At 38.2% G+C, this 25,449-nt stretch overlaps 1 protein-coding gene across 1 annotated transcript in view; it reads right to left on the bottom strand.

The window, feature by feature from the left end:
- Positions 1-4,133: 4,133 nt before the first annotated feature.
- The window catches only part of PEX7 (peroxisomal biogenesis factor 7), a gene marked incomplete at its 5' end in the record, with an annotated part of 51,073 nt that continues 29,757 nt past the window's right edge, over positions 4,134-25,449 (bottom strand). Inside the window, 2 exons of the mRNA XM_026089236.1 lie at positions 4,134-6,823; positions 17,232-17,331. Of these exons, the coding sequence (XP_025945021.1) occupies positions 6,755-6,823; positions 17,232-17,331 (169 nt within the window). The remainder of the gene's footprint in view (positions 6,824-17,231; positions 17,332-25,449) is intronic.

Genomic DNA, 25,449 nt, shown 5'->3' with positions numbered 1-25,449 from the left:
GCGCCTGCCCCCGAGCGGGCATCCTGCCGGCGGCAACGGCCCGCGCGCCGCGGCGTCGTGCCTGGAGGCGCCTGTTTCTTGCTTTGGGGTCTCTGCCCCAGCGAGAGCCGGCGGGGCGCGACTGAGGGCAGCAGAGCTCTGCAGCCCCACCAGCACCCACCTCTGCAGTGGGGCACTGCTCATCCCCGGGGCCTGCCCCCCCCCCGTGAAGCAGCTCTCTTTCTGGCCAAAGAGAGCCGGTTCTTGGGTGGGGGTGAGGGCAGAGTAAAAGAAACCGTTTCTTAAAAAAGAGAGATCCTGTTTCTAGCAAGGGTGCTTTCATGGTACTCACTGTAAACTGGTAACTACACAAATTATTCAAAACTTAGGTTTTAAAGCTTGAAAAAGTACCAAATCCCTTCTCTTGAATTGCCAAGTGAAGGTTTTATATCAGACTGAAATGGATCACTTTGAGTCTAAGGAAAACCAAAGGCAAGTCTCTTGGACATCTTTTATCTTCTCCAGTAATTTAAGAGAGTAAAAAATACATACTTTTAGAGTGAGCCATCTCACAAGCTTGAGCCTTCTTTTAGCATCATGCATGTTCAGGTCTCTTTCATTAGCAGTAAGACTCCTCTTCACTGACCCATACAAGATCAGCAACATTTTTCTGTATTTGAGCAAAGCAATCTTCCCCCTTCCTCAATACAAACTGTATCAGAAAGAAGCAACTTGGGGGCGAAATGGCAAACTTGATACACTAAGTTTGTTTTAGGAAGACTCTTACTGTACAAAGAGTGGATCTGATCCTGATGGGACCATCAGTTCTGCTGTGCTTGTACAGAATTCAGCATGAATACATAAAAACGCATATTTCAGCAGTATCAAAAAGACACAACTATTTTATGTGAAATTGCTGCAGAAGAATGTTACATTTAGTCTTAGTTCAGTTCAAAGACCTGTTCACATACCCTGAGATTTTTTTTTTTTTCAATCTGTGATCCCAGAAATTCATATTCGAAAGCACAGCTCAGTGTCTGGATGATACATATTGCAATCACAGAAAGGGGCAGCTAACAGCTCTGAAGAAGGGAGAGATGGAAGTTGTGGCTTCCAGACAAGCGTCTACACCCACAGTGGCTACGTAAGTATGGAGGGCTGGGAGGAATAATACACCAGACGGCCCACACTAGTCTCTCCGTCTGAACCGAGAGGACCCATGTGCCCCCAGGATCATTGCTGTATGCAGGAACAGGCCCTCGGGGCTCGTGGGGATCGGCCCCACCAAAGAGGATGTGTTATATTTCCACCCATGAGTTACCTCAGCTGTACAGCTCACAGCAGGGCAAGCTTTATAGAAGGAAACAATGGAGTTACTCATTAAGATATGAATATTTGAAGATGAAAACTGGTAATGAGGGAGAGGAACCATCAGTATCATGAAAATTACAACTGAGGGCAAACAGCAAGAGAAAGAACATCACCCTCTTAGCAAAAAGTAAAGGAACTTATTTTTTTCAGCCATCAAGAGAACGTGAGCAGAGAACAAGTTTGGAAATCTGACTTGCAGTATGCTTCCAGAACTTGTGAGCTGAGTGCCAGTAAGTCAGTCTTGTTTTTTAATGCCATGGGCCATGTTTATCAGCCCCAAAGCCTGTTGTTGACTCTGCTTGTGACTGATGGATACGGACGTACCAGTGCTTTCCTCTACTTTTTGAAATGTTTCTTTCTCACCAAAGGTTGTCTTGTCTCCAGCTTGCCTGCCTCTTTTAATTTTCTGTCTTCAATTTATGCATTTTTTATCAAGCTACTGTTCTCACTCCATCTGTCTTGCCTTGCCTTTCCCTAATTTCCTTCTTTCCCCCATGCCATTACAGAGCCTCACTTTACTGGAAGAACAAGACACTGACTGCAAGAGGTATAATATTCACCTGATACAAAACTGCACCCTCTCTTTTCCCCCTTTAACTCTTTTCCTCTTCATCTTTACTGAATCTATTGCAGGATTCTCCTCATATCTATTATTTTAAATTGGCTTGTTCCCTTTCAACTTTTACTTGAAGTGCTCCCTAATTATTTTCCACCATTGTTTCTTTTCCATTTTGTCCCCTCTCCAGTTCTCACCAAGGCTACTGTATTTTCATCCTTTTTTTCATGCCAATCTTTAGTTTTAATGATATTCAAGTGCTTATATTTCTATTGATTAAGAATTTCACTGACTGAATGTACATCCCAAATATTAAAACACACAAAAAAGGACACTCTGTGCATCCCTGCTTAAAGGTGAGAATAGTATATACCTGAACCTCTCAGATTACCTCAGTGACAAAAGCCATGGATGTGAGTGATCAGGCTGCCGGGCAGTTTAAGGCTGTGCTAACCACAAGTAGGAAGAAAGTAGGCAGCAAACCCCCACAGTTTTCAGACAAAATGACTTGCAGTCACTTCCCTCTTATGACCAGGCGTTCCAGCTCAAAGGCCCTCACTGATTTCAGCAGCCGCAGTGCAGTGTAAAATGAAAACTCACAGTTAAGTGGGCTGCAAGACAAAAGGATATAAAGGTCGAACACCTTCATTTCATTTAAACYTACCGGAGACCATCCCTGGCTTTAAAACCCACTAAAGAACTGTGCCAATGCAATTATGCATTTTCCACTAGCCTCCATTTGGACTGATCTCAACAAGTGGATTGCTGTGACAAAGTTTGCATATGGGAGAAAAAAATCTCCTTCTTCCAACTAAATACAGATTAAAAACGATCTGTGTGCTTTCTGGAAATACTGTAGCAATGAGGATTTATTACACCTAGGCAGCAAGGAGGAAGTTTCTTCTTTGGAAGGAACAATTTTGTACCCTCACTACTGAAAGATTAGCAGTGCCTCTGACACCACACAGCATCAGGCTGCAAATCTGGATGGGGAGCTAAATGCTTCCCTGAGTGAAACAGAAAAACACACATATCAGAAGGGTAAGAATTTGGGAACTCAAGCTTCCATGTCCTAAATACCATATTCTACCTCTCAGGACTCACATACGTTGCAAGGTCAGCTTCTATTATAACATCTTTTAAGGCACCCTATTTCTAGTCTTGTCTATACACAACGTTTTTCACAAGTACAGGGGCAGTTTTTCTGTCACTTGCCAGCTCAACCCCTTCTTCACATGGATTTGGGCCAGGCTCAGTACTAGTCTCCCTCTGTCTCCCCCCATCTCTATGCTCAGAAAAGACAAGTTCTCCCGTGCTTCACTGGGGAAGAACTGGCAAAACGACACAAGGACCACATGCTGCAAAACCTCTGTGCCAAGCTCAAGTGTGATTTACACCGCAGCAAGACCAGCTCAATTGCACGTGGCGAGACCTGGCAGTCAAAAGTGACAACTAACTCAAGAGAAGAAAATATAGGGTAGGTCATCTGAGATAACACTGCAGTGAAGATACATCTCTTTCTTACACTAGCTGTTCTTCTGTGTATCCAGAGAGAGCATTGGGTGCTCGGTTAGTAAGCTCACTCCATCACAAAATTTTGACCTAGCACTGGGGCACAGTTCATACTAATGAATCGCTCTGTGACTCCTTATAGTAATGAGATGATTATGATGCCTTAACTCGAATCCTTTGATTCAAATTACTCTCAGCTCTTCATTTTGCCTAGGTACAATTACATGGGTCAGAGAAAACACATGGGGGGCAAATTGGTCTCTCATTCCTAGTAAGGGCATCAGAGCACTTTTTTTTAAAATGGCTTCTTGAATGAAAATGGTAAAGATCTGTCCAAAATATATTTAATGGAAAGTCTGCTTTAATGAGGGCCTAATAACAAATACAAGGGAAGCATTGTGCAGAGGTGTAGATTGAAGAAAGAGGTCATTTCATCACTGGCATGCAGCGTCCACAAGCAGACATACAGAAAATAGCTTTTCTTTATCAAAACGCAGACATGATGGGACATACAACTAGACAAAGTTGCATTAAAGGTTGGTCTCTAAAAATTCAGAGGAAAAATACAACTGCCACCCATCATTCACACAAAAGACATAAACCACGATTATCATACTTGTTACCTATAAGGTCATCCTGAGTATCTTTTATTGCATTTATTTTTCTGATCAACATTTCTCAACTGGGGAAGTGAATACAAGAGCGTAGCCAAAGATATTGTGTGCAATTAATTTAATAGTATAGTAGAACAACAAATCCGCTCCTTCAAACCATGACTAATCAACGAGTTTCTTGAACCATGGAGAAACACATGAACCCCCATACAACAAAGTCTTCAAAAAGAACAAGTTTAAAAGTAGAACACATGAACTGTCAAAGATTGTTGTATTTAAAGGCCTGATTCTGTAAATGAAAAAAGATCAGCAACTAGTATTGTGGTCATAAAATAAAATAGAAAKTATTTCTTTAAAACAATCATATATACCAAACATTCCCTGAGAAATAAGAATCAGGAACAAGTATTGACAGATCATTTTTTCCATCACAGTGCAGAACTGTTCAAGCACATTCTCTCTATTTAAAAATCACACAGTAGGATTAAAACCACAGTTTTTATTTACTATGCTCATCTTCTGGATACACTCATTTTGCAAGAGAGTAAAATCTGGAATCAGCGACCCTCAGCACAGAAGCTAAGCAGGACATGAAGGGGAGAGAAGGCAGCTAAGAAAGGTTTAATCCATGTGTTGGATGTGCATGTTAGGAACTGTGATTGTTTTTATCCCCTTTTCTAAATTCATCTTTCCAACTGATACACTACAGCAGCATTCTGGAAATACCCCCCCCCCCCCCCAACATACATATAGAATACATACCCACCACCAAAATTGTCCATCCACTCAAACAAGCAACTTGCATTCTAAGCAGAAAGGGGAGACAGAGCAGAAAAGTGGAGTGACTATTAAGGTTGAATTAAATTTTATGGCCCATGGTGGCGATGCAAGCTGTATGCAGCATAGCTTTATGGTTTCATCATTCCTTAGCACACAGAATTTAAGTGAGGTAAACATTTGGAAATTGGTGCACCACATTCATGAAAAAGAAGATTCACTTTTTCAATTCAGCTCAAGAGGATGGCATTGTTGTGTCAGTCCGTGCTGACCCAGGAAAACATAAGAACCTGTCAGGACCCAAATTCTCATGTTGTGGAAGACAGCTTCTTTCTTTCTTACCCTAACACCATATATATACATATATGTGTGTGTGTGTGTGTGTGTGTGTGTGTATTTATTTATTTTTATTTATATTTCTATTTATAAAATCTCCCTATGGCTACCTACTAGTTCCCAGACTTTCTCTCCAAGATAGCATAGTTTATCTTTCCTTGCAAATCCAAGTCTTAGCTCTGCTGAATTCTTTCATTTCTTCAAAGCATGCAGCAGATCTAGCAGTGTCTGCTATTGCTTGATGTATGAGTGGTGCAGTCCAGAAGCATACAGCATTCATTAATAGCACTCTGTAGAAAGACTGATCAAAGATCTGGCACCTGCAAAAAGCCTTTTGGTGCTAAGGCTGAGAATAAGAGGTAGCAGCAGAAATGAGGCAACTTTAAGAAGGTAAAAAATAGGGCTAGCAGGAAACCAAGAGAGAAAATACACAGATGGGATTACAGGAGTATCACTGTTGGAGACTTAAGTGAAAGAGTATTCAAAGGAGACTGGAAAAGCTTAGAAAATGAACACCTCTGCTTGCCCCAGAAAAACTCAAATGAAAATACCAGCATGTGGGCTGAGGAGTCAATGTGGGCATGCAAAGTACCCAACATACCTATAACACATTGGGCAACTATACTGTTGGTTGCAGTAAGTCTGATAACAACTTGGCCATGTTGGACTTGCTGTGCTTGTGCTATGCAGTTAATCAGCATGTATGTAGGTTCAACTGGTTTGGACATTAGCTCTCACTTTTCCTCCTGTCAGAGGTCCAGGAACCCTGCACATATAGCCACATTCCTCTTTTACCCTCTGGGACAAACTTTCTAATTGAAAACAGAAGACAAGTCTAAGAAAATACATGGTAGTCCCAGCTCTAAATCTTGAGGATTTTGATCCAATGAGTTTTGTAGATATTTCATTTTTTCCCTAAGCATATCTTCCATCATCAGAGTATCTTTCTGCATGATGTCATCAAGTGTTTTACTCAAGAAGATCCAAGTGAAAAAAAAAAATCTTTACCATCTTTGCAATGCAGCAATCAAAAAGGTCAAAGGAATCAACTGGCTATAAAGTATGACGTTTACTGTCTATCGAGAGTATTCGTCATATTGCACAAGAAAATAATGCAATGTGAGTCACAGCAAAGCATAACAATATTAATCTGAGTGATACGAGCCTCAGGTTGCCATTACAGTACTTTACAGTGAAAAGCCGCTTTTTTATTTTTTTTATTTTTACAGTGACAGTTATCTAAAAATACACTGCCAGTTACTTTTATTCTTTATAAGGACCAAGAAAATTCAGGCATCTTCTCTCATCATCAGCCATATCATCAGCTCACAAAATCGTGTTGGTGATTCTAACTCTGAAGACACCGGCTAATATCTGCTACTGCCACTCTTCGACCATCCAGTAGCTGTTGAACATTCTGCTGACTCAAGTACTACTTGTACCTGAACAAGTCCTAAAATTTCCAAATTCTCAAGTGCACAACACTTTCAGTTAAAATGGACTTTTACTTTAAAAGGGACATGAAGATTAGTGACACAGTTGACACATTTAGTGCAAGTCTGGTTGGAGAGGAGGATTCCTGGTGTGTCAGATCTTCTTCACCTTCTCTCTAGACAGCAACTGCCAGACACGAGGGAGTATAGACCTTGACTAATTCATCCCAAGCACAGTCCACCACCTACAAAGCAAACAGAAACTATTTAGATCCCTTGTAAATGTAGTTTTGACAAAAAACAGAAGGAACTTAGAAGGAATTCATGCATATGCTGGGGTTAATGTTGGTTGGCACTCTGATTTACAATGCTTCAGAATTATATAGTAATGCATTTTTTAAAATCTCTGTCTTAATTTCACTGAGGTGCATAAGAACTTGCAATTTCCTATTCTCCTACTCTCCATGAGGGAAGCAGGGAAACCTTAGGGTTTCAATTGCTTGTCCCAAATAGGCTACTACAGAAAATAACCAAGATGGGATAAAGGGAGGACCCTCAAAAGCCTAGGCCCCATTACATTTCCTCTCTTCACAGGGACATGAAGCTTTTGTCTCAGGACTTTTTTTCCGCATGACATCTAAAACACCTCACGATCAAATCTGGCCAACTTTTTTTATACTTGCACAGTTAGGGAAAATTATTATAAACATTTTCCTAATGGAGAGATGAGGAACTGAGAAACAAAGGAGTTGACCAAGATGATGCAGGAAGTTTCTGGAAGAATTAAGACTGAACTTTAGTCTCGCACAGATAACCTATGAGATGACTGCACTGTCTTTTGTTGAGAAAAAGAGATGTCTATTTGCCAAGCATTGACTACTGCTGATTGAAGGCATCTCAGAATTGTTGGGGTTTGCTTCAAGCACTAATCAGACTCCGCTAGCCCAGTGAGAAAGTGATGCCACTTGCTCCAATGGCATCTTTCTAAAACAGCAACTGATTCCAACATTACTGATATTTTTCCAAATTGCAAGTCCCAAGCTCTATTTTAGGTGCAGAGTAGTACCTAAAATCACAAAAAAGAAAGCTAATCTGATTCTACAGCATAAAAAGATTTTAAGAAACAGTAAGATTCCATAAAAGTAGACTGCAAAATGCTTTAGATTTGATAATGCACTTAAAAGTCTGTAACAAATTAAAAAGGGTTAACTACACTGACAATTACTCAAATAGACGAGCTATAACATATATTCACAGAACATTGGGAGGGACAAAAACTAAAGCAAAGGGAAGAAGAAAGAGAAGAGCTAAAGAGAAAAAGTTGATGAGCCCCACAAATACATGTCAATAAGTCTGGATGAATCCATCTTGGAATAAGTATCTTGACAATGCCCCTTCCAGTTGGGATTGCACAAAGGCAACAGTACACAACGAGCTACACAACAAGCATCCTTCTGCTTCAGAATGCAATTCCTGTTCTCTTGTAGAGCCAGAATGAACAGCTGCACACTAAAAATTTGGAAATCCAACTTCAATATTTGATTTCAGACTATAATTAGCCCATTTTGTGTTTACTATACTGCACTGTTATTCATTTTTATTGCTTCCTTAGCTGGTTCTACTTAGTTATTTGAAGTACTTTCCATATACATCTAAATGGCCCAAAATCTCTTAACAACATGTACTGTCTATTCATACAACATAATAGAGCTTTGTGTGATATAACATTCTGCTGCATTGCAGTCCCCCCAAATCATTCAAAAAAGAAAATATGAGTTCTCCATTGAATTCTGTGTAGAAACTGGCAATCATATAAAACACAAAGTATTTCAGACTCTCCACAGGTCTGGTTCGGCATTGGTTTTTCTATAGGCAATACTTTCTACTTTCATGCAGAAACAAGAAACACTGACAGTTGGAAAAAATCCCATGGGAATTCCCACCTGTTATCAATTTAATTAGCATCCTGAAGCAGCCTCTGAACAAATATAGTTACAGAACCATTTAATCTAGCAACAGTAAAAATAAATAGGGGTTATTAAAAGGGAGTTTGGAAAGGATCACTCGGGATAATTTGCCCAACTCATTGACTTTATGACAGCACATGAAAGATGAAAATGTAACCAGTTAACAGAAGGAAAATAAAGCTACAGCAAATAATACTGTATCAAATTTTCCTGTGCAGCAGGAAGTCTATAATGGAAGACTGATATTGGAAACCTTGATGAAAATACATACGCAGAGAACAGCAACAGGTACTTATGGGAAACCGTGACACTACAGCAAGAAGCAGCATTAGAAATCGGAATAGCATTGTGCTAGGATCGACATAAACAAAAGAGCACTCCACGTAGCAATTTACACAAAATGCTTTCTCCCAAATACAGCAGAGACTGTAAGAGAAAGGGCACAATTGTGAGCTAAGAGTGTGACAGCCAGCATTAATTTACAGACAGTTGTTACAGACCACTTTGCAATATCTCATGGAGTATTACTGCCCAAAATACAAATGACTGAAAAAGAACCACTGGATACACACAAGTGGATGTTACACAGCTACTGCATAAACCAAAAACTACAGTCATCTTAGGAAGCTGATCCCTTGACTGGATAATTATAGTGTGACTTAAATGAAACAGCTATCCCATATTCTGTTGAAGTGTTTATCCTTGTCCCAGATTATTATGATGTTTCCCTCCAACTGATTTAATATCAATATCCATTAATTTATCAAGACATTTCCATTGACTCACTAACTTATTTACTTCTCTGACAGGCCCTCTGTTTCCTATTCATCACAATCATCTTGCTTTGCAATAGACTTAGACCTTTTCCAGCACCGGAGGGCAATCCATTCAGTCTAGTGCAATTACCTGGATGACATTCTGCCTCTACTGTTCAGAAGGAGCAAGAAAAGAAGAGAAAACTCCCAAGTGAGTAGCTATTTTTTTTCAATATGTGAAGGTGTAATAGAACCCCACAGCCAAAGAGTAACGAAATATATTCAAAAGAATAACTAAAAACTTCAAGTTCAGTAACTCCTCTGTGAGTGTTTTAATCAGAAGAATGTGCAGCTGTCTTCAGATCAGTATTTTCAGCCTTTTTTAATGGGCCTATCCAGAAGTGTCTCAGTGCCACTCAGCTCTGGAGTGCCCATAATAAATCACAGGATAATACGCAAATGTGTCTGACTGTGACTCCTTTCTCTTTTCAGCTTTTCTCTGTCCCACCCCATTTTCACATACAATTGGTAAGACCTGTCTTTTTTCTGTAGTACTGATGTTGGAAGAAGTATTCAACTTTTCTCTTCCATTAACATTGTGTTTCCTTTCCCTTTCTAGCTTATTTTCTGTGCTTTTTCATACAGAATTTAACGGTCTATCATATCATTAATATATATTTTTGAAGGGCCCTGCACATCCTCTGTAGGTGTGTGGTATGGAGATTTAGTGAAAGCAACAAAGAAAGCTCTTAGGTTTGCTACTCATCAAAATTACTTTCACAGATGCTCTTTCCTCATATACACCTCCAGATCAGCACAGAAAATTTGGTCCTTGGTCCATGTTCACACTCCACATACTAGAGAAAAGAAAGCAGAAGGCTCTTTAGCACTCCTTTCTTTTGTTCAGGATCATTTTAAAAGACAGAACAAGTAGAAGACCTCCCCCCATTAAAACCTGTTGGTTAAGTGTGTAATGGATCATCCATGTTTAAATGTATTCAATAAATATATTATGCTAGGGTGCCCTTTTGGTTGGTCAACAGATCCCAAGGATGAGCTGCACCTGATTCCTACTTTCACACAAGAAAGTAGGAATGAAAGTGATGGGAGTTTGTAAATTAAAACAGTTTTTATTTTCAATTTGCAATAGCCCAACTTTTTAAAAAATTTATCTTTGAAAAAATACACACTGATTTAATTATTATTTCCAATAAAGAAGGAACAAAGCAAACCCAGGATCAGGATTTTCTATAAAGATCTAGGTTCAAAATATACAGGCATCAGAAACAGCTGTTCCAGATACCACTTAAGAAATTCATTTGTTTCTTAAGGAGAGAAAAGATTTGGGGAGGCATTACTTTTCAGATTGCAAAGATGTGCCATAAAGCACTGATTTAAAACACAGGTAGCTGTCCCATGAACATAATAAAAATCAGTCACATTTATCTTAAAAGACATACAAAACTTGTTTCTTTGCTCTGACATGGACAACGGGAAGAAGATCTGGTAGCCATGCCACACTTCTCTAAATGTAAGTCTTGTGAGTGTGTATTTAATGAGTAAAATGTAAAGCAAACTGAGATGCACGTTGCAGGTTACAGAGACTTTCTTGGGATTTCCACAATATTTGTGGCAATCCCTCTATACTCTACAGATAAAGGGAAAGACATCTTCCCAGTCTTTCAAAACTGTTTTTACTGGTAAAGTGAATCATGATTTGTGTAGAGGATACACTGGAAATGCAAAGCACCTTTCTGTGCTGATACTCATTCATCTCAGTGACCCCAAATGCAGTCAGTCTACATGCAATGAAACTGCGTTTTCCTAAGAACCCTATCCAATCTTCAAACTCATCCTTGAGTTCAGAGCTAAGTTAAGCTCCTTCCTTTTGAGATATAATCAAAAATAATGATAAGTCAAATGACATTCTCAATAACAGCTGCAGAACACTGCTGTCTTCAGTTGAGTTTCACTGATGCAGTTCACTGGGACTTACCGAACAGACTTACTGATGATGCAGAAAAGAATTAAATCTGCTATACTGACTAACAGACAAGGCTAATAGGCATAAAAAGCATTTTTAAGCCACTAAAACAAATACAACACACAAGGAACATATTTATTAATGAACTGCTGCCTCCGTCTCTTCCCAGCATTTCAGAATCAAAATGCTTAAGCACTTTTTCCTTTCAGTATAATGACATTGTAGCTTTTAGAGAATTCATGTGATGCCTGAGAGCAACCTTTACAACCACCTTAGGATGGGACTTCCACTGATAATGGCAAAGTACTCATGGATGGCCATTACTCATGAATAGCCGGTTTTGGCCTGTCCCTGAAAGTCTCATTTTAAATGTCTGGGAAGGACACACAGTAAGTATAAGTAAGAAATGTCTCCCTCTACCCCTCCAACTCCATAAAGGTGTTTGAATTGGTTTAATGGTAACATTTGCAGGTGATTAAATCTGATCTTTCCAAGCAAAAATCCACCCTGAAATTAAGTAAGACAACAGATGTTGTACAGTCTTTTTATCTCAAAGGATCACTGACTGCATAACTTTAGTACCATCCTGGAGGAGGACCACAAGGAGAGATGAAGAAGTAGTACAGATAGTGAAAAAATTATAGCAGTGTGATAGTTGCAACAGCTGGGTAGAAGCTATCAGTTCCTTGGCAATTAAGTGTAAAAGATGAAAACAAATGGGCAAAAGACGGGTTTCTGCTTTTCTGTACATTTTCACAAGATGTAACTCCACTTTTATGAAAGATAGTTAACTCTTCTGGACCTGTGGAGGGAGCATGACTAATTTAAATTAATAGCAAAACAGCCCCACTGAAGACACAGTTTGCATTTATATTTGGCTGTGCTGGTTAAGCCAGCTTAAGGAGCCCTCTCCTGCCTGTTTGCTGTGCTGGCATAGCTAATGTGGTGCATTGCACAGGCTGCACATAGAGAACAGGTAGCAGAAGAAACCTGTACACCGAAACTTGACAGATGATCAAAAATTACTCAATAAAGACACAAAAATTTAGAACTAGTTTTCAGTTACCTTCAGGGGATACAGCTCAAGTGTATACAGTTTGGCTATGGCCTGCTTCCAATTAGTGAAAAATAATAGCTTTTTAAACTTCAGTGATACTGATGCCATAAGAAGGCTCATGATGCCATTGGTACTGCAATATTTCCTGGGATCAACAAACTTTTACTGATGCTACAAAGCAAGCATCTCTGCTCAGTTCTAACTGCCTTGRGCCAGGTGGAAGGAAAGAGGATGGACTGTGGTACAGAGACCATGTTCATGATACCCCGCAGCTTTAGGGAGAAGGAAGTAGAGACACAGTGAAGCTGGGTCACAAACAACAATGTCACGTGTAGCACAAGACCAGTGTCATGGGTACTACGTCAGTATCACCAGTTCCATGTTATTTGGTATCATGTGGTGATATCACCCATCACTGTCTCCAAATGCAGTACAGGAGAATTCTGGCCATGCCCTTTCTCGCATCAATACATCACAGAGTTCCAGGCACTTTGAAGAAATAAAAGAAATCAGTTCTGTGTGAAATAATCTACTTTGGTGGAATATCTACATGAGGAAGCACAGCCATACAGAGGACTAGGGAAAACACAAAGTTTGCCCTCCAAACCATGTTGACACAAACAGCTATTCAGAAGGCAAGCTTCCCACTCGTATGTATAATGGCCATCCAAATGACAAGCGCAATAAACAAATGAAGATCATGAGCGATTACCATTTGTGTTGTACACAAATTATTCTAAAATCTAGACTTAAACATGCATGCAGATGACAGGTGATGCTGAACTACAGAACTCAGGCCTGCTTTATCCTTGATGCAGGACAACTTTAATTTCCAAAGGGAACACCTCTGTACTGTATATTGTTAAAGCTCTGTTCTGACTGGCGTGACACTGATGTCTAATGTGTTCTTCATGTATCAAGTGTTCTAAGCCACTACCCCACTTGCCATCACTTCTGTTGAAAATCAGGTACTATTGCAATTTGGGAATGTCATTGTTCATAGAGTAAAAGTACAGAGCAACAGAAAGATTCCTCTCCTGTTCCCATTAAATGCTCAATCCTGCTCTCAGCAGCAAGGCAGAAAGCCTGGCTCAATGGAAAACATTCAGTTATACATTGCAGTGACTGCTTTACAAAGAGTTCAGAACAGATATGAGGAGTAGGCAGAGAAAGGTTTTCAGACCTTTCATAGGTCTGAAATGACCTATGAATACATAGTGTATTTTCAATTCTACATATACTCACTGAAATCATTTCAGTACCAAGACAAGAGGAAGTGAATGTTCACAGTAGCTGTACTTTTCATCTATCTCGTTGACAGGTTTCCTAAAAGACATTTAAAACTAATTCATGGCAAGTATATCACATTCAACATGCCACAAGCAAAAAAGTGGTTGCTTTTGAATAAAGCTGCCAAGATAACACCGAAAGAAATGGGGTCCATGCTTATATGCTGTAGGTAAGCACATCAAACTCCCAGTAAGTAGTAGGCCTAAATTTTATTTTAACTCATCAGAATGTTCACTGATCTCATACAGGGAAGGTAGATATCAGAAGAGAAATAAGAAATCTGTTAAACTACTGAATACTATTCCAATATTTGGTCTAGCATTATCAACTCCTAGAGAAGAATAATATACAGCTGATTATCATTTTCATACTTTCTATATATGCTATGCCTGTCTAGTGTATATAGCAAGCATCAAGTTTTGTTTTTCTTACCTCCAAACTTAACTTCGGGATAAAAAGTAATCATGTCTGGTTTAAAAAACTTTATAGTCTTAATACTGTTGACAAAGTAAATGGATTAATTCAGCTCATATTACTGTGTACCATTACAAATTTGAAAAGATTTTTGGTGTTCAGGTTTTGTCACTGTTCTTTCTGCTGTTCTTGCATCCCCACTCTGACTGAAAGTTGGAGCTTTGAGAATTTTCTTAGACACCCTACCTCACCAGCTCTCACATCAGCATCTTCAGTGTTATGGAGAAATACCTTGAACTGCATGGAACCATTTGTGTTGAATGCTTTGCACTGAAAAGGTACATTTCAATATGTACCTGAAAGTTTGTCAGTCACTGAAATTGCTATGAACCTGAGACAGCCATTATGGTGAAAAGAAAAAAAATCAACTTGATTTTACTAAAATGCAAAGCTTTCAGCAAAAGATTACATTACATAGAGGCAGATACCCCAAAATAGGTATCAGAATGTTAATTAAGCACCAAGGAGTCTTCTGTTTCATCTAGCTAATCCTTGCCTCCATGACCTGGGATCCATTCCTTATGACCAAATCTGTCTCCTACATGTTGCCTCCCCTTAGCAGGGCCCTGTACCAGCAGCAGCTTGCCTGCATGTACCTACTCTCTGCCTACAGATTCTGTTCAAACTTCAACCAATTCCACACAAATCAGATAATTAATCTGAGTATCTAATTTGAACACTTTTCCAAAAGTGCAGATTGCTTTTTCTTGACCTGTAAAAGACGCTTCAAAAATGCTGAAGTTCACTGGGCACAGCCCCCCAAATATCACCTGGATAGACAACAATAAAAATATCATTAAGAATGAAAGCAAAGGTTAAATGACCAGAATGGTACTCAATTTGACTATAAATGAATACCTTGTCTGTTATGAATATAATATCCTACATGCATGGCAGAGAGAAGCAGTTTGAATCTCAAGTCATAACTCCTTATAAAGCATACAATGAAATCACAAATCATACAAATACATGAAGGAGAATAATAAATGTGGCTGAGTATCAGGTCTTGATAGGGAGCAGACACGAAGGCAACCTGCATATTGGGAACAGGAACATATTTTAGGTAAATAATCCTTATTGAGATTATTGAATCAAAGTAGAAGCCACATAAAGGCTGCAAGGACTCAGACTGGAAGCAACTATTCAGTAGGTGTTCATTCTTTACCTTGTAATTATAGCTTGATTCTATCATGAGTTTTTTGGTTTGATTTTTTTTTAAGAGAACGTTTACAGTTTCCATTGCTGTGATATCCAAGTCTCGCAATACAATAAATTAACTCAATAGAAAACCCAGAGGAAAATTACAGTTTTTGCAGATGACAAACTTCTGCCTGGGAGGCACACCTGCATGCACTAAGTTTGGATATGTACCTTAGATTTATAGAGCGGTACCCAYGCATTAAGTCCAACATAGGACTTGTAGAATTTCTGTGGGGGAAGAAAAAAAATACCTGGATGCATGAATGCCCTCATGCGGACAGGTATATACACCATCATTTTCCTTTTTCTAACATACAAATGCACATGAAGCTGTCTGCTTTGAATTCATTATCTATCATCAATGAGTACATTTATTCCGCTTTGTTCCAAGAAGGCCATTCCAGACATTGCAGTTACAAAAGAAGACAACATCCACTTAGCAGCAACTCAGAGTTTGACAGATCTATCACACAAAAAGAAGTCTTACTGAGCCAGACAGTCAGAAACACCATTCGCTGAGACCCGTTCTATAACACACAGTGCTCTTTTTCAACAGGCTTAGAATTAAAATGTAATCATATCCTTATTAAAAAGAAAAAAAAAAGAAAAATCCTGTTTTTGTCTTGTTCAAATCCATGGCAAAACTCACACCAACTTCATGGAAAGCTGAACTGGGCTCAGAGCATGCTGTGATGTAGCACTGTAACGTCCTGATGTACTACACTATTCCTGCTGCTCATTCTGGCTCCAGTTCAGCCAGAAAGTTAACTATGCACTCACTTGGGATGAAGTTTCAATCCCCCAGCAACTAGCCTTCAAGCTATTCTTGCCCTGCCCCAATGAAAAATAACTCGGGATTTTTTTCAGCCTTACAAGTTCCCTTATGTGGTTCACAGCATGGCCTCATGAACAGTTACCGCAGCACATTGGAGGCAGCAGAAGTAAGGGGAAGAAGCAAACAGGCAGGGAACTCTGCAAGCTGGTGCTGGTGCCAAGAATGGCTCCACATGCATTAAGCTAAGTATTTTGCCAAGCTGACACCTTCCTCCTGTGTCTCTTGATCAACAGCGGAAACCAGTACGGTTTTATTTTCTTTGCTTAGTTAGAATTTCATTGTAAATGTTGCAAGCCATTTTTATCTATGATAAAGAATTAATTTCACTATGAATTACAGCAGAATGTAGATGTGAATGATACCTGTGGCACATTAAATACTGGATGAGCTAAAGCTAATACAGAGACAGAACTTTCTGTGTGAAAATTATAGGCTTGTTGTTTTTAAAGCAAATAATTAACTCTATTTTTAGCTTCCTCCTGACTTTCTTGCCTGAAAAAAACAGTCCATACTAGAAACAACAATTCTTTGTTTACAAAACAAAAATAATTTTAAAAACAGAAGCACAGATAACCGGGTCCAAACACAAAGAGAATCCCACCCAAACCAGTACACAAATCAGTGTCCCTGCTAAAATGGGTTCTACCCATTCACATTAATAGCTGGAAGTTTTATAATTCTAACTACATATTAAGCATTTTCTAGTACTCCTGTTATTATGACRAACCAGGTCTAAGTACCAAGTGTGACGCTGGCAATGCTTAACTCACCTTTTTAAGTAGATGAAACAAAGCTCTGCATCTCAGCTTGGCATTTTAGATCCTTCTCTATTTTTCTTCTCTCCAAAACAAAACTACCTCACTTTCCCTGTGTTCACCACAGCTTTCAACTGTCTGATTTTGTAATTCTGTCTGTCCTGTCCTCCTCTCCTGCCCAACACAACTACTTCATAAATAAAAATGGGCCTAAAATGTGTTTTACTCAGTCAGCATTTAGCCAGACTCACTCCCAGAGGCTTTCTGCAGTCTTGTGGCTCTTCTTCAGGATCTCTATAATAGGCAAGTGAAAGGTAAATTCATCACACCTCTTACCTGACCACAGTTGTGAAGGCTCAAATCTAGTCCACATGTAAATTCTGTATGATGCTCAACAGTTTCCAGCAAAGGATTAGGCTTGGAAAAGTCCCAGAATCTATAGAAAGAGAGTATGAGAGAGAAAGAGAGAGAAATCAAACAAACCACAATTAAAGTAATTGAAAGGCCATTCTTAAAATATAATGCAGGATATTGACAAATCTGTTGCTGCCAGGATATTTTAAAAAGCAAACTCATCCACTTAGGAAATATAACTAATCAAATTCCTGCAAAGCCATCTGCTGATTTGCATAAATTAAATCTCACTGGGCAAAACTACGGTTTTTTCCCTGTTGCAGAAACCAAGATCAAAGTTGGCACCAAAGAGCAGCCTTAGGGACATTATTAAACAAAACAAAATGTAAGCTAGGATACTCTTGATAGCTGGGGAATTTTATCCCTGAAAGCTGTTAGCACAATTTATGTTTTTTCTCACTTTTTGGTATTGCTCCCTATGACATGTTTATTTACTGAAAATTATGAGTTCATTTATAGATATTGGTCACTCTTGTTTTCAGATTTGAGACAGTGCTTCTGTAAAACAAAATATACTATTATAATTTAATAATACGTTTGTATTACAAAGGTCAGTTAATTCCACTAATTTATATTTCAAAAATAAATTTTCCTTTCTAAGCTCAGTTGATATAAATACTTGGAAAATAGATTCCTGAAGTGCTCTACTTCTCCCAATGACTCCCCAGGTAGATGCACTGTTCATCAGTGCAGTTAACAACAAGGAGAATGGGTAAAAGAGAAGACAGGATGAAAGTATGAGGTACGAGAAATCTCAATTATGAAAAATGGATTCAGGAACAGAACTTTCAGATAATTATACACTGACAAGACACCATATTCTAAGGAAGACACCCAAAAACAAGATTTTATTTCTTGTTTTGGTTGTATAGTACAGCTTATTGAGAAGCCCACAGGCTGCAGAGCACAAGGCATTTTGTGAACTGGCAGCTGTAATTACATTCTCTGCATTTCAAATTTTCTCACAGTGGTCAATCATGCTTTAGTTTTTCTGTACCAATCATACCATAGCCTCTGGAGGTCTCTTTGCCTTACTCCCATTGGGGAAAGTGAGAATAATTAGTGAGAACAGTTCATTATCAGACCAACTACACCAAAAAACACTGTATATTCAAACAGCCAATTGAGGTAAAAYAGCAAACAGTGCAGCCAACAGGGTTAGTTTGTTTAACGTGTAGATGTTATTTCCTTAATAAATAAGCGGAGTGATATCAGCACAATGGCTATGCCATAGCAACAACCCTCTTAACTTTTTCCTAGTACCGGAGGTCTAAGATAAACAGTTTATTTTGCAGGAGCAAAGAACAAAAGACCACCTCAGCACTTTCATCCTCACACGTCTGTTCATAAGATGGCAAGGAAACAAATCTTTTTATTTCTAAAAAATAGTGGTAGCCTTCTTACTATATTAGCTCTCTACTATCTCTTTTCAAAAGACAGATCTGCATAACTGAAAATTAAGATTAAAGGAGATAACTCCAGATCTATATGAATAGAAACTTAAAAGAGACTTTCTGATCAATTTTAAAAATAGAGTAAGGCAATTTGGTGTCTGTTGTATGATGTCATGTTTGCATAAAGTCAGAAGCAGCATACAGTTTAAGAGTAGTACAACTCCRTTCAAGTCCACAGACAGTATTGTGTCTGGAACCATTGTTTTGATTTAAAAATGTTCATTACTGAAAGACCAAAAACTTTACAATGTCAGGACTGAGAACCATTGACGCTAGCTTAGCAGTGGCTCTGACAGCAACTTACTGCAGTATGTAGTGAAAAAATGCTATTTGCAAGTCAGCTTCCAAACCTAACATGGAGTCAATACTATTTTGCTTTTGTCGCATTCTGAAGACTTAAAGCATAGCGCAGTGTTTCTGAGATAGCTTTTACCCCAGCAGGATAGCTATACAACAAAATGAAGATGCATTCACTGCACAAATACCTGTACTTGCATTACTTTAATTAGATCTACATGTTTGGCAGCATGAACTTCAATAGTGGGCTAGACAACCACTTACACTTCTAGGGTTCATGGTAGGTTTGTACCTCCTGTGCAGTCAGAGGCAGACCACCAAGACGGAACTGCCATTTTTACCCTTATTATATAGATTAAAACTAGCACCTACAACTACAGTCACATCTGCACTGACCACACAGACATCCCACAACCCACTTCTGAGTACATTTTCTTAAATGTTTTTTAGATAAATCTGTTAAAAGCAATGTAGGTTCACCTTTTCCTTCACTATTCCAAACTCTCACTTTTCCTAACAGGTTCTCATTCGTTTTCCATATATTTCACAAGCATTTTCTAAGTTGCATGAACATTGTAACTGGACTGCTTATTCTGAACAAGGTATTATATGAAGAGAACAGGCCTGGCTTCCTATGGATTTTGTACTTTGTCCCTCCCATAGCAATACCACAGAGATCCACTATCTTGCTATACCTCCTGTGTTCCGCTACCAAAACACTCTTACGAACCCCCAATATAGTTTCTCCTACCTATCTCCCAACCATGTCCTCCCCCCCACTCTACTCTTAGCTCCCACCCACGTCTCTTTACCACTGGTTGGGCAAAAGGCAGCATGTATGGTTTCAGGTCCCAGTGTACGCAGTAGTACAACATAGTACAACACATGTACTATTCCTGCATGCTGACTGGCTAGCCCGCAAGCCAAGCAGATTTGACAGGTGGTGAATTCCCAGTGTCTTTTGCTAAGGTAATGCTTTGGGTCTTTCTCCCTAGCATGAATTTCCATTATAATTGTATGAGCTTAGTGAATTTAGACTACAACCAAGTAGTTAAATTTTCAACAGGTTCCAAAGTTACTCAGGGAAATGATTTGGGGGAAATGGATAGATGGAAACACAGAGAATGCAACTCTCTGAGCCCGTTTCCTTCAGGGGGAAAAAAAAGAGTGTTCTGACAAATATTCATGCATGAAAGCTTTACTACTGCTTCTAGGTTTCATATAGAAGGTGTATTCATAGACTGCATTTTTAAGAGGACATGAATCAGCTAATTACATGCTGATTTCCATGCAAGCTCACATGAGCACTAACTCAAAGAGCAACACCAGCATACACATGCAACCAAATCAGACAGGCAAAGATCACAGTAGTATATGGATGTATCTAACCAGAAAGTTTTCAAGAACAACCCAAAACTCAAGGTTAGTTTACTTTACATGTCTATTTTACAATTTCTTCTCCTGTTCCCATTTTCTAATCCCCACTCAAAGCTAGCTACCTTTAAAAGGACAAGGTGGTCCTGCAAACTAAAAAAGCTTCTTTTAGAACAGAACTTAGTGTCAAATTACTTCCCGAATATAACCCAACTCAGGGCAATGCTGTTACTTCAGGCAATAACTGGAGACATCTAATTACTTCCACAATAATATCCTTAACAGATGACTTCATTACAGGATAATTTCACTAGTCTCATCATTATGAGGCAGCTCAGGTATGGAAGAAAGCCTTTATTCAAAGCATCATCTCCCAGAAGCATCGAAGAAAAGAGGAAGAATTGCTTGAGGGCCAAATCAAATGGAAGAGGATCCAAAAAAGTAATTTTGAAATAGGTTTTATTTTTGAGTTTACTCCAACAGCATAGTTCTTCTGTAAGGACTCAACTTATGTACTTTACTTTAAAACAATTATTGTTGAAATGTTAACTTTGTATTTTGTTTACCTCCTATTTACTGTATGGGAAAACAAAGCACATCACTTACACAACTATAGGACCCTACTCTAATGGAACTGCAATTACACCACTGGCTTCTCTTATTACATATCTGAGTTGATGTTATGACAATGAAATTCAATGCAAACATTTTTCTATATGGTAGAACAGCAGACTACAAGTTGTGTTTGCTTCAGTTCTTCAGCTACAATACAGTATAGGACAACTTTTAAGAAAACTTGTTATTAGACTTCATAACATCCCTTCTGCTTTTGAAGATTTTTCAAATTCACAAGGCTTACCAGCATCTTTAACACTCCCTTCCAAATACAGATTTAAGTATAATTCTCCTCTCCAGCATGTGCTTAAACCCAGTCTATCTGAGAAAACATTTGTATCATTATTGTATTAAGGTACCAGCCAAAGATCCTAAACCAGAAACAGGGTGCCCAATAAAACAGGGTATACTAACAAGATGAAGATATTCCTCCTCACTAAAAACTTCAATCTGACTTAAGAAATGCAAGTGAGAAACTCCATTTAAATGAGTAAGTGACTTCTCTAGTACTTTTAGCTTCAATACAAGTCAATACAAGGTGCAGCCCAAGATGCAGCATCATGTGCTACTCTAATCTTGAGGGGACAAAGGCATGAACCTCTATGAGCTGGCTTGCGTACAATATTAACAACCTTCTGGACTGTTATGAGTAATGACAGCTTCATTGCTGCTGATACACAATAATTTAATTGTAGCTATAGCAGCCAACATTATTCTGCTTACTCTTCATTCCCTGATTTCTCCCCAAAGTATGAATTAAATAAAAGAGGATGCAAAACCTTAACTTAGGGACATATATGGTCTTATCAGAGCTTCTAGTTTTTAATTCCCCCATCCCTTAGTATCCCAATTCTAGATCGGAGCTTCAGTTCACCACTTTGACTCATGCCCTACTCTTCATCAAACACTGGGAGAGGCATGTTGGCTAAAAATGGTAAGTTAGATGACTGAGAAATACAGAAGTGGGTGTCACTGGCACACAAAATACTGTAGGTATGTGTTCTCTCTCTAAATACTTCCGTTTCCTCACATGGCCATAAAAAACACTAGGTCTATCTTTCATAAAGACAGAATACATTTTATAGAGAAAGATTTACACATATTTATATGACAAGCTGAAAAATAGCAGCTACAAAACCAAAAAGTAGAAGGGGTTATTTAGAAGCAAAAAGGATGCAGTTTCCACAAGTAAATTATTCAGATGCTGCCATAGGTAAATTTTCACTGCTTGTAAGTATTAATTGCTAATATTTAACAATGCTTAGAAAAACAGGCCTCTTTATTAAAAGAAATGAAGAAAAAAATACATATACCACCTTACTGTATTTTTCAACAATGTTATATTGCTATTCATAGCACCAGAAATTCTGTTTTCATAGATGAAAGATGCCATTCTATTTATGAGGTTGAACAATTTGGTAAGTGGCTTCTGCAGCCAACATTTTCCTAATTTTAAGAGAAATTCCATCTCATAATACTTATTTCAAAGAAAATGAGCATATGCAGGCAGGAAAATGCCAGTGAATTGATAAAATGCAAGAACTTTGACATGCATTTATATGTCAAAATATTTACTTCAACATTGCAATTCTTGTTTTAATTCTTGTTTTTTTAAGGAAAGATACGAAAGAACAGATATGCTTTAGACTGTGGTGTATGAATAATTTCTACTGACTCTATAGTTGCAGAAAACAGTTAAATCATAACTGAAAAGTTATAACCAGTTTTGAACTAGGTTAATTTTAAAACATCAGATGTAATGCCCAAATTTCTGCCTACTACTAGCAACTTTGCTATCTGTAAGACTTTTTATAATGCTGCAGGAGCTACCATCAACTTAGACATTCAAATTAACAGGTTCTTCTGCTGCAGAGTTTTCAGTTTCACTCTGGAAAACATCAGTGACAAGTATCTATTTAGTTCAGCGGGGAGACATTTTCTAGTTAAAAAAAAAGAGCAAATTAAAAACACTTTTTCTAGCTTAAAGAAAAAAAAAGAAGACAAAGATAATTAGCTAAAGTGAAAAACAGTTCCTTTTATAAAAAGTATTATTTCAGAAGTTCTGAAGTTTTCTTTGTGATTTAAGTTACTGAACTTTTTCAGAGCAATAGACAGCTAGAAAAAGTGGTTTACCTTGAAGCATCTCACAGAGATGATGTATAGTATAGAAAGACTTTCAATAAAAATTGTCTCAGGCAAACTCAGAGGCAAGCTTCTGTGAATATATTTCAAGATCTGGCCTGATACCAACTTAGTGGAGTTCTTTAATTTATCAAATTTTCTGTTTAGATTTTGGTGAGCACTGTCTGTGCCTAATGCACTCAGGTTTTTTTATACTGAGAGAGTCCAAAAACATAAAATAATGATTTCAGTAAGAGCTAACATTGAAGGTCTTTATATCTATCAAAATTCAGTTCGAAAGTTTATGAACATGCATGCAGATGTAAGCAAGTCCTGGAAATGTTAGTGTTTTTTGTACATTTCCTGGTATTTTAATCATTCATTTGTACTAAAACTGATCTTTAATCAACTTTTTTTTAATTAACTTTTTCAAAGAGTAAGGAAATGGTATAAAAAATTTTGTCTTGATGAGGCACCTACTAGACATGGGTTAAGCCCAAGTGATTATACCCAAGCATGTAAAAATCAAATTCAAATCCATAACCTCTTTATTCTTACCCCCCGCCCCCAGTCTGAAGTTGGAATGTGAACCACTTTATTTTTTCAGTAGTTTGACTGTAGGGCAAACATGCAATCATTACTTAGAAAGAATGAAGCTAAATGTTTTAAATTTTGATTTCAATTTACTCTTTTTTTTTCTTTTGATTGACAGTTGTAATTATATACCAAATTAACTGATCTACCTGAAACAAACAAAAACTCTGGCCCTTACATTGCAGTGTGGTCATTTCGTCTCACTAGGACTTTTTTTGTTTAGTTTAACTAGAAAACTTTAATATCTTTTAAGTTTGCAGAGATTAAAAAGTAAGCTATGATGTATCCAGTTCTCTACTGTATGTTAATTCTTACAGGCAATTCTGAGGTTCAGACAGAAATGCTTAAAAATAAGAGGACCGTATCATAAATAAGTTATTTTAATAGCATTGCCTGTACCAATTAATGTGTTTTTAAAGGATGCCATGCCATACTGTTCTACAAATTACTAATTTGCTCTTTAAAATTTAAACTGACAACAACTTCTTTGAGAATAGACATCTAAATACAACTATAAAGTGTCAAGACTGAATCTAGTGTAGAATTATCAGCCATTTGAGGAACAGATATCACGGGCATAGAGTATACTTTCTTATAAGTTTTTTTTAATATTCTCACTTTCTCCATTCCAGTCATCACCCTGAATTTACCCTCCCGTACTCTTTCCTTTTTGTGCTCCTCAAGCATTTTTAGAACAGTCATTTGTTGATATGAAAGGGATAAGGAGAGGGGAGAATCAAACTGATATCATGGACCTCTGGAATTTTATACATTTGATTCTCCCCGAATCGAAAAGGCTCTTTGTTGTCACACTAGTCTTTGGGAGGGGAGTGCAACTAATCTGGTTGCACTCCCCTTACAAAAAGTCCTAAACAAGTTTATTCAAGCAATGCTATACATCAGTCCTTCCTTATCTGTGAAATGCACCACACTGCTGAAGCAGCAATACATTACAGGTGAAGTGAGAAGCCCAAGCAAATAAGCTGTAGAACCTATGCTGACTTCTTGCAAAACCAGGGGAGCGTGGGAACCAGAGGCAGATTGGAGGACAAAGTAACGTCAACAGAGTGGAAAGCTGAGTGTGGGTGTGTGTGCGTGTGCATGTGTGTGCACGTGTGTACGCATCTGTATGTGCACATGGTAGAGCTATAACATAATCAGAGCATTTATATTCTTTAAAAGAGATGTTCCCAAAGTGTTGTGGTGACAAGTTCTCCCACTTATATAGAGTATTTTGCTTGTGCTACCTTTTTTGAAGACTTTCACTTGGCTTTCCAATGCCAAAACCAGTAAGTAACAGTTTTTTAAAACTGCTAAAAAAAACAAAAAAAACCCCTCCATCCCTTCAACTATGATTCCTCTGCCTCTGGTCAGTGCAAGTAATTGTTTGGACAGAAAAATAATGCCTACAGTAAAACATGGTATTTTGTGAAAAGGTCTTCATGATTTTCATTTCCAGACACCATAGTATATGAGCTAGGAGCTCTCCTCATCTTTACTGACAGTTCTCACCGATGAAATGTCAGAGCTGAAATTGTACTAGATTTCTGTACGGCATGAAGTGCATTATTGTCAGACTTGAAGGATATACTTGCTGTCAAAAATGGGAAGAGTATGAGGACACAATAAAATCACTTTAATACATCAGCAATTTATTACTGTGATTATTAATCTTACTGCTCAGA

Source organism: Apteryx rowi, unplaced genomic scaffold, assembly GCF_003343035.1.
Source record: "Apteryx rowi isolate R43461 unplaced genomic scaffold, aptRow1 scaffold_803, whole genome shotgun sequence".
NCBI classification, from domain to species: domain Eukaryota; kingdom Metazoa; phylum Chordata; class Aves; order Apterygiformes; family Apterygidae; genus Apteryx; species Apteryx rowi.
Note: the sequence above shows the minus strand (reverse complement) of the source record. Positions and strands in the feature narration are given on the sequence as shown.